The following is an 11,321-nucleotide window of genomic DNA, read 5'->3' as shown; positions in this document are numbered from 1 at the left end:
CTGCTGTCCGATGCAACACCAGCTTGAAACACAGATATCGCGCGATAATTTTCGAAAAACATCAGCAAGAACAGAACGCTGCAAAGATATATATCGATCGAAAATTTATGCATTAATTAGATCAATACATCGAAATAACGCGTATATAATATATTACTGACAATGAATATCGTAATTCGCGTGGATTAGCAAACCAAAGATGATGGACAAAATTTATTTAAATTCGGATATGTGTAACATATTTGTCTTAATCATTAATGTGGTCTTTTTGTCAAGGGTTTCTGTGTCCAATATTCTTTCAGCGACGTTAGAAACACTCTTGCAACTGTTCAGTTGATATAGCAATGGGATCGATTGAAACTTTCTTCAACTCAACAGACATTTACTTATATCAGTCAGAAACAGCAGAAACGATTAGTCATCTGTAGTCGTCGAAGTGCGCTATGTGTCGCATCATGTAAGTGCGATACAATCTACGCGGCAGATCGTCTCTGTCGGTGTCGGACGAATTCAATCGTAAAACCTCGACGTTCCGTCCAAAGTCGCGTGTCACCTCCACCCGGCCCGACCACTGCACCGCGCGCGAGAGCGGTATCCCTTCCTACCCACTCGTTTTCCGCACGCCGCGTACCCCTGATACGACTGTCGTGTCCGCTATCCTCAGTATCCTCAATCCTCACCGCGACGTGCTCCCACCCTGCATCGCCCGTGGCCAGCACGTATTTCGCATCGTGTCGCCGCTACCAGCAGATCGCGGATCGGAGGGAATAGACGGAACGACTTTTTCGCGCAGGCGCAACACTGTCATAAGACGTATGCATCATACCTAAGTGCATGACCCTAACAAGTAGCGTATATGCTCCACCGAAATACGTGGTGTTGTTTGAGTCCGTAGTGGAAGAAAATAGCAAGTATTAGGGAGACGACTAAATATAATATAATTTACTGATATTATAATTTTTTAAATGTATTGTGTCCCGCTGGGATACAAGACAACTGATTCGCGCAATTATTTGGGCTTACAATTATCCACGGATTCAAGCTGACTACACTGCGGACACTCACATACATTTACATATCATATTCCAAAAATAAGATACAGTTTATTTTAAGAATAATAGGAAGAATAAGAATAAATAAAAGTAAAATCCATATATGTGTGTTATATAAATGGAGCAAGGTAATGAAAGTTAAAACTCATGTTTTATTTATATAACTTAATTTTTAAAAATTTATCTAGATGGTTACAATAAAGTTTATTAAAAGTTTATTTTTGCGCGATGTTACAGATATCTAGACGGAACTAAATTAGACCATGCTCTTTAGAATTTGTAATTTATATATTTTTTAATTTTATCTAAAGATTAATTTAAAGTTATTTTACAAAACTTATAATATATAAGAGAAAGATATATAATATCTCAGTGGTGTGTGCTAATAATAAATTTATTTTGTGTTTTTCTAGACTTGATGAATTTTCAATTCTTCATATATTTTTATATTATTAACGTAATTAACATAATACAAGAAAAATACTAAAAAATGTATACGGGCCCCAGAAGCGCCCTACGTTCCATCTAAGCACGAGACTGTCGAGCCAGTCACGTGGTCCCCGCTGCACTTGCGATGGAGATGGCCAAGTGGTGGGAAAAATCCCTCCGTCCACTACCCCTGGTTACCGGCGGTCTTAGTAAGTTACGGACTGCATGCAAGTGCACATCGATCGTGTTGACGGCTGTCTCTTGGCTGACCCTGACGATTGTGTCTCGGTTTGTGCTTCGCTGTTTTTCCCCCCTATGTCTCCGCATTTCAATTTCGCGCCAGTTGGATTCTCATCTCGCGCAGCGACTTGCCGGGACGGATCTCGGAACTTAGTTCGGAGATTGCGAATTTGCCAATTTGCAGAAGATTTGTCGGCTAGAGACGGATAGAGAGGAATAACACGCGAAAGACGGCGAACCAACGCAACGGCGCCGCGGCGATAGAATAGTGTGATACGCGGCGAGGAGGAGAGACGAGACCTTGGACGAAGTGCGTGTGTGCGACACGAGTGCCCGCGGTTTTGCCATTCGCTTTAATTTTTGCGCTACCACTTATCTTTTGCCGGCTTGCATCTGCTTGCTTCGTGCTTCTAGATCGTACCCGCATATCGTATGAAAAAAAAAAGAAGAAAAAAACAAGACAAGGTTTATTAAAACATAGACGGATAATATATATCTTGTATATAAGCGAATAAAAGCGGAAAGAAGGTGCGCACGGCAAGAAGGGCGAGACGAGAAAGCGTGCGAGATAAGTGGCAAAGAGGGGAGGATTGTCCATTTCCGGAGGCGGAGACTTCCTGCCGCGCTTTTCCCTTCCCTCTCTTCTTTTCAATTCCCTCCTGTCCCCGTCGCTCGTGTTGCTTGCGATCGGCGGTGTGCCCTCGCAACGTGCGTGCATCGTGCACCGCTGAAGACACGCGTAACGAAATTGCGCGGTGCCACGATACTTATTTAAAGCGCGGCCACACTAGCGCGGCACGTGTAACGCATCCAGAGTGCTACGGCCGGCCACGCGGTAACGGATAAATTACGCAGAAGAATTCTGCATGCGAGATACACACGGGTGAGGGGATTTTTCTCGATTGAGCCGCGCCGGCGGATCTCGCGTGATTACTAGATTCAGTGCTCGCGTGTGACGAGAGCCAGTGGATCCTCTCTCGAACACCGTCAAATTGTCCAAAGCCTTCGTTATACGAAACAGCCACTGCGAGCCAGCGAGAGGGAGAGAAGGAGATAGAAAGAAAAAGAGAGAGAGACAGATGACAGGGTGAGTCTTTCTATCTCAATGAACTTGTTATTGCCTCCCCGGTAATTGAACATAGATGCTGCGCGCGCTAACTTTTAGTAAAACGATGTAAAAAACTCTTATGGCCAAAGAAATGAGCCGCGAACAACGTACTGTAATAAAAGAAAACATAAAAAGAAAAGGCCGCGTTTTGATTAGGAGTTACATGTAAATTGGCATAATTACTTAAAAAAACTTTATATATGCGTTATCAAGGTGAGAGTTACTCCGTTCTTGCGCGCGCAGCTTCAGCTGGAGTTTAATAATACCGGTATTAACTTTCAGCTACTTTCTCATGGAATAATTTACAACGAAGAAATTTACTGCAGTATATTCTAGCGTAGTTGTTGTGTGGCAATATATTATATGATACCTAGCTTAAGCGATACTGTCGCAGATAAGATTATTGCATAGAATGCTAATTATTGACGCAACATTACTATCTTTCGGAATTATGTTTATAACAAACATGTAACGATGTAAAAGGATAGAACGTATTCTATATTATCGCCACTTTGGCTCGTTTATCACTTATTTGTATAATGATTATACAGTAGGGAGTGTTAGCACACTTGTCTATAAATGTATAAAAATAGAAGGCGCATTTTGATTCGAAACATGCCTCGATCGAAAAATTTCGCGCGCAAATTTTACGGTGCATTCGATATCATTTAACGCTATGCCAAGTTTGCGGCGACACGAAAGTTTCAATTGCCTACATGCAAAGAAACTTGCAGCTTCTTGCGAGCGTTTATGCAATTCTGCTTTATTATCTTTGCCCTTTTGTCCCGCAGAAGTTATTATAGTTTATAAAGTTTTATCTCGGTCAATTAAGTAACTTTAACTGCCGGTCTTACGCGATTTTTTATTCAGTTGCCTATCGATCTTAATCTGCTTATCGTTACCTTGTCATAAAAAGTGAAATTTCATATCTCAACGATACTCGAGTATTGAACGCAATAAAAATATTATCCTAAAAATATATATAGGCGATTTAATTCGCTTCCTCCGGTTCGCAATGTACGAATGTACGCTAACGTTTTTGCATAAAGAGACTTTATTAGACTGTATTAAAATTATGTTAGAGATTTCTCTAGTATAGTTTTATTCACAAAATATTAATTAAATATTATTTGGTAAATATATATATATATATATATATATATATATATGCTAAAATTATAGAATATGTTGTATCTTATCATATTTCATAATCAATCAACTGGTGCTATACGAATTAATATGTATCATATTAATAATGAGTCCTAATTCTTAATAATAAGCACGGACATTTTGCTCGTAATTAATAATGATAATAATGACGATAATACTACTACTACTAATAATAATAATAGCAAATTTATTGAATAAAAAAATTATAAACACAGTAGAAACAGTAAATACACAAATCAGTTAAAGAGATGTAACGGCCGACAGCAATATTAGAACAAGGTTAAAAGAAATCTGAGTTAAATTAGGCGAGATCTTTCACGCGATACCCAATATAGTCACTCGCGAAAGTATATATATATATATATATATATATATTTGAGCAAATATATATAAATAGATTTAAATTGTATATTTAATATAGTTTGAATACTTTTTTTTTAAATATTTTTTGAAACATATACATTTAAATTAAAAATGCATTAAGCATGTAATATTAATCCTCCTTGCGTTAGAACACATTTTGTTAAATAGCAGAGCACAACAATTAAAATAATTACACGCGAAAGTCCAGGGAGGTGATGATAACGCGAACAAGAATAACGCGCACGCAACGGCAGAAATTATAAAAATAATTTTTTACGTTCTCACAGTTTGTCCGAAAGTAACACTTTTGCGAGTGACTGTACCGATGGCATCTGCCTCCACGCCGACGTGCCAGGAAGTCGTAGTTAGTTAAAAAGTCGCGCGAACGGGATACAATGTAACTAGGCGGAGATGTATTCGCTCCCTATCGCGATGTGGTCGGGCTCCTTGCTCTATCTCGCTGTTCGTAGTTCCGAAGAAATCTCGTTCGCGTCGTACGCGCGATTTATCTTAAGTCTCTCGCGAGTGTATATAGTATAAATTTACTGTATATATATATATATATATATATATATATATATGTAATTGGCGCACAGTGAGATATACTCGAAATTTTTATTTTGCAGATATCTCTATACACATTATTTATAGATACCTCAGCGTACAGTGCTTGGCAATTTTTCTGTTACGTTATCTTAAAATACGGATTTTTGCTAAATGTTTTTTGCAATATGCAGTGCTAGATTGGACGGAATTGTCATGAATTTCTTTGGCAACAAAAAGAAAACTGGAAGAAAAAGATATTTGCATAAATATTTTGAATTTCAGAAATCTGAAGATGCTTTCTCTTAAGAATCATGAATAAGATTTAATAACAATTTAATTAATTGAGATTATTGCGATATTCTCTCTATGCTGATTTCTATGTTGCCTCTGGTTAATACGATCGATATGATTGTGAGTAATTGCAACCATGGTTGGTCGAGACATTGCGGAATACATTGTGAATTATATGACTCTGTAAGCGATAATTTGTATCGCGCATATAGATTTTATAAGCTTTAACAGCCATTATTATTATCGCAAAGGGAAACAACGATCATTGCCAAAATATGATATGTGCTATAAGAAATATATTGTCGCTGATTTTCTACAATGTTCGTAACATTGGCTTACAATAAGCTGAATATTTCTACACGATTAAAAAAGAAAAACAATATAGGTTGTAATGAAGTAGCATCACTAAACGCTGTTCTCTCTCTCTCTCTCTCTCTCTCTCTCTCTCTCTTTCTCTCTTAGAATTGTGAAAAGAAATATACGTTTATGTATTATAAATTGACGAAATAATATAACTTTAATCCGATATATTGCAAAGAATATTTATCAGTCAGTTTGACTATTTTAGGATTTATTGATATACGCAGGAATATAGAATATATACGCCTTATCCCAGGATTTATGCATTGATATACGCTTTAAAAATATAACTTGATTTTATCAATATATTATATAATGAATTGGTTGTCAATGATTCACTTTATAACCGTTTTTTGACATCGTTAAAGAGTGTATAACGATCAACTGGCAGTATTAAAATATATAATTACACATGAAATGTATAATACTATAAGAAATATAAGAAGATTAGCTTGTTGTTCAATATCATTATTACGATTTATTCTAATTATGATGTGATGCCTTCAACGTATATTTCAAGGCGACTATATGACTTTCAATTGCGGGATACAAAATAATACTTACGAAGTTTTTATTTTGCATTGGGCATTTTAAATATTAATATAATGATTACGCGATATAGTAAACTTGTAAAGGAATTTCGGCCTGTCTGATTTTGTCTGACGTTTTCTTAATAACATACGACGCTGTGCTTCGCGACTCACATTATTTTTTAGAGTTATACATGATAGTATATTCGAAGTTCCAAGTAATGATTACCTTTCAGATTCCGTGTTTGTTGGAAAATAATTGGCTACGCACCTCGATTCTGCTTAAAATGTGCATCGTCTGTTGCATTCTCATATTCGAGAACAAATGCATTAGCAATTGTAATTTTGATAACAGATTCCATTTCGTTATTACATATCAATTAATATAGACTGATTAACTTGAATAATTTACTTTTAATTAGAATTTATTGTATCTTGCTTTATTTTGCTTTTAATGTAGCTTTTCTGCATGAAAATTATAGAATTTATTTTTATATCAATTATCAACTTTAACAATTTACAATTTTATATTTAGTCATGCCTATCAGAGATTACTAATAGATTACGTGTTGCATAATACGTATTGTGTACACACTGTACATCATATAAAACATTTATATTTGAATCGATGTTTGCACTCGATATACTTTCTACGGAACTTTTTTTATAGAGTTGTACACGGAAATATTTTATATGCATGTACAGCTGGTGATAACACTTACGTTTTTTCTGCTATTAGAGTATCTTCGTTCTATAAGCGACATCAACTATGCATACTTCATAGAACTATAATCTATTATACTTCTAGATAATTTGAGGAATAAATGAAATAGTTTTTTCTTTGATTATTATTTATTAATATTCTACTAGCTTTGCGAAAGTAAATTTTTATTGTCTATAATTATATAATTGCCATATAATTTTTCAGAATGTATCATTTATTAAGTTAATTATTGATTGCGTTTTTACTGATGTTAAAATATCACATTTGTTTTTTTTTTTAAATAATATCATTTTTTATTCCCATCTTTTTCGCGATTCCCGGCGGAATCTGAACTTTGCTCTACTTGAGATAGTTAGCCGTTCTTTTTATCTGTGATTTGCGATCTTTCGTTCTTAGATAAGCCACGAATGTTTAATGAGACAGGTTTTGATGTGTTGTATTTCTCTGGTATGGCGTATCTTTTACCTCACCTTACCATAACCATCTGCGGAGATGCCAGGAGAAACGTATCTTTACCTTCACGAGGTCGTGACTCTTGTGTCCTTCATAGTGGCTTTAGCCGTGTCAAGATTTATCATAATTTTTGTAGAGATACAGAACTTATCCATTACCCATTTCAGGCTTGGATATCCTTTATCTTGAGACTTGAATACACGAATGGTTATAAATCTTACAGAATTTTGTTGTTGCACATATTCCAGAACAAACAACATATCCAAAGACATAGTATCACATTCCCCTTATTCTTATAACGCGTTTTTCGTCAATTTTAATTAACGTCGATACGCATGTAATAATATAGCGTTTGTAATCGATAGCATAGACTTAAAAATATACTAAAAACTCCCCTTTTGTTTGGGTAATTAATAAATAATCCACAATGTCAAATTAAATTGTATCTAATCAAGGACGAAAACAAGCTGTTTAACAGCTGCCGAATTGAAACAAATATTTGCTTTCATATATTAAATTATAATAAAATGAGAGTTTTTGTCTCATACGACAATTATTTTAAATATAAAAACACTGCACTATAAAACATTAAATGACGCTGTAAGTTGCAAGAATAATTTAACTTTTTAACGTTATTTTTTAGGTCTTGTAGTTCACAATTTTGCCAAGTGTGATACTATGTACTGTTAACACGGACTTGATGGCAATCGAGCAGGAGCCTTAATTGATATTAGAATGTTTGCACGGGTGTCGCTAGCTTGCTTTTAATACATCCTGTGCCGGGCCAGTTACAAAAAATAGATAAATTTACACACAAACTATGAATATAAATAAAATAATATTGAATTATTCGCTGGCGACGGAAATTGTTTTGTTTATTTACACAAACTATCGTATTAGTTTATGTTGGAAGTCAATGACAGATTAGTAGGATTCACTTTCGGTTTAGTTTTGAAAGGTGCGCCATTTTTGTCATATGCATCATCTCGAGATATATTTTTCGTAATTCTACCTCTAAATTTTCTTCTGTTTTTTTTTTCACACTTATTATATATAAATTGTGTGTGGGGTTCTTTTTGTTTCGGTGAACTAGCCGTTCTGTACGTGCATATTGAACTCATTCTATATAAATCTAATTTATCAATTGTTTTTATTTTATACTCTGTACACTCTACATACTACAGCATTTTAGTTGATCGAAGATTTAATCATTGCCATCTTTTTAAAGAAACGAATACTCATCATTATATTATTTTAATCCAAGTGTCGTTATTTCCTGAATAACGTTTATTATATTGTAGATCGACCGAGTCAGCAAACTTTTGATTACAGTTTTGGTTATCGCGCAAATAGATTTTAAAAATTATTTTGCACTAGAAATAAATGTACACAGGCGAGGTATGATATTTGATTATACATCGATCATTAGAGAAATAGAACAAACACCGGCTATATACTTGACTCGCATGTATGTATACAGCTGATATTACCGTATTATCATGACTCGTGAATTTAGATGTAAGTGTCAAATGTTTACATAAAATTGCCTTTTTCTTCTTTTTTCGTGCTTTCTATTTGCTAAGGTATTATATTATATTGCTACAGTTTTAACAATTCTTTAATTTTAATTATTTTTTTTATTTTTTTATTAAAATGGTCAAAATAATTTCTTGCGTGTTTCAGAAAGTAGAGCTATACGGATAGCGATACGAAAGATTCGCGAACACAGCTCTATACATAGGATAACGGATAATAATTACCGTTATCTTATTTAAACGAGATCAGATCCAACGGAATCGGTTTCTTCGATTTCGGCAAGAGATCGCGACAAGGAAAAAGAAGATTGGCTTTCCGTTTATTAATATTGAAGAGTCCTCTGCGAACGTCATGAATAAAGAGAAAAAGAATGAATCTACGTCAACAGATTCGGATTGTTCTAAAACGGGTTCTAAAAAGGAGCGGACGTCACCGACATGTAAGCGATGCGAAGGTCACGGAGTGAAGAACGTTTTGCTCAAAGGACACAAGAGATGGTGTGCATTCCAAGACTGCAATTGTTTAAGATGCTATATAATTGTTGCGGAACAGAAATCATCGGCAATGAAGATAGCTAGGAAACGAGCGCTTGAGAATGATAACAAGGAAAAAAAAGCACCTGAAGAGGTTAGTCTTATTTTTGTCTTTCAAGCTTGAATGAGAAACTTGTAATCACATACACACATTGGCAGTTCCGAAAAATTGATCAAATATTCATTCGATAACTGGGGATATATTTGTGCATTTTATTATTGATCACATTTTAATTTAAACACAGGTACTTCTACATGATGTAATGGAAAGGTACCAATACCCGAACACTTATTAAAACCTTTAAAAAAATATAAATTTATGAAAATAAACGTTTGGGTATTATAACTGAAATTTCAAATTGCAAGAAAAAATACTTTTATCTTTGATTTTAATTCGCGTTATATACTTCTAAATAATAAAGGTGTTCGGATATAGGTACATGTTCGGGTATTGGTACCTTTTCCTTAGTATACATCATAATATTTAGTGCACTTTTAGAAAGCAGCTTATAGATCTAATTTCTATATTAAAATTTTGAAGAAAAAATTTTAATAGAGTTTATATTTGAAAATGCTCAAATGCAAATTTAAAGCAATTATCGATAATATTGATAATAATTAAATAACCAACATAAGCTGCGATTTTAAGTTGATATCATTACGAATTGTTTATAGTTTTAAATTAATTTTATATATTTATTAAAACATTTACTGATAAGAATTTATTATATTATGTCAAAATTATTACGGGTATTTAGATACGGATCTAGATATAAGAAGGTTGTCTATATTAGTTATACATATATATTTATACATCGATTGGCAATGTGTAACAGCTATGGATTATCATGCAACTATAAACTTCTAAACATTTGTTAGTTTCTTGATTTTTGTTAGACTCAATTTATGAAATCTATAAATGAATAGTTTAAAAGTTTCAGTTCGTAACTTGGAAAAAATTGTACAAACAAGTTTCGAGATATATTGATTTATATTTTTAATTTGTTTTTTTTTTATATTAAAATTGAACGACTAATCCCTAAATACAACAAAATTAAAAATTAAAAATCTGAGAACAAGCAGATTTTTAATTTTTAATTCTGTTGTATGTTGTATGCTAATGTACTACATATCGCAACCGTAATGTATTCTTATACTACTGTATACATCTGTGTACTACTATTATTATTATTCTTTTCTTAACAGATACGACCAATGCCTTGGACCCACATAAAAAAGTGTAGTAAGTAATATTGACATATTATTATACATTATATAATAAATTGCATGTTTATTGCTTAGACGAGACAAATGATAATTATTTTGTCATGTATAAAGAAATTGGAAAGATAGGAAATGATACAAATGAAGATATATGATTTGTCTCACATTGTGTTAATTTATTACACGAGATATCATTCAAATTACATTGTCCAGAGCATTGTATATTTTTTTTCTATCAATCTTTGTGCAATATTTCTGAGATAATTTGTAGAATATTCCGCGAATAGTTACTACATAATTAATGTAAGCAGTGAGGAATACTTATGTTATCTGCGAGTGTCACAACAAATTAAATTAGAATACATCCCATGTCTATGTCGAGTCACGGTGAACTGTCCTTATTCAATAGTGATAGCATGCTTTGCAGCAATCTAAAATCGTGTTGCGTCACATTGCCACGAATTTACTTGGTCTTTTATGTCATTCAATGCGCTTATATACAAGATGAAATTCGTCTGGCATTTGAATACCTCGCATAAGCTGCATCGGCACCTATAATGCATTATTTAGCCGACAGTATCGCGACCTTTGCGTCGCGATGCGAGTGGTATTTTATAGTGTGATTAGTAGGAACGATGAGGCTATAATCAAGTATCATGATTATAAGATTGACTTGTGTGGAGTCATCAGAGTTTCACGTATAAGTTGTTGCAGATCAATGCACTCGAAAATATACATTTTTCTCGAGTCGCGTACGTTTTC

The 11,321-nt window shown here is 33.9% G+C and overlaps 1 protein-coding gene across 2 annotated transcripts in view; it reads left to right on the top strand.

Moving 5' to 3' along the window:
• The first annotated feature begins 679 nt into the window (after nt 1-679).
• Nucleotides 680-11,321, top strand: part of Dsx (transcription factor doublesex) — a 62,794-nt gene continuing 52,152 nt past the window's right edge. For both annotated transcript variants that reach the window (XM_077413957.1, XM_077413956.1), the window contains exons 1-4: nt 680-813; nt 1,466-2,808; nt 8,950-9,429; nt 10,542-10,578. In XM_077413957.1, the coding sequence (XP_077270083.1) occupies nt 9,154-9,429; nt 10,542-10,578 (313 nt within the window). In that variant the 5' untranslated portion in view covers nt 680-813; nt 1,466-2,808; nt 8,950-9,153. The remainder of the gene's footprint in view (nt 814-1,465; nt 2,809-8,949; nt 9,430-10,541; nt 10,579-11,321) is intronic.

Source organism: Temnothorax americanus, unplaced genomic scaffold, assembly GCF_048541705.1.
Source record: "Temnothorax americanus isolate GAGA-0224 unplaced genomic scaffold, ASM4854170v1 Scaffold34, whole genome shotgun sequence".
Classification (NCBI taxonomy): Eukaryota; Metazoa; Arthropoda; class Insecta; order Hymenoptera; family Formicidae; genus Temnothorax; species Temnothorax americanus.
Note: the sequence above shows the minus strand (reverse complement) of the source record. Positions and strands in the feature narration are given on the sequence as shown.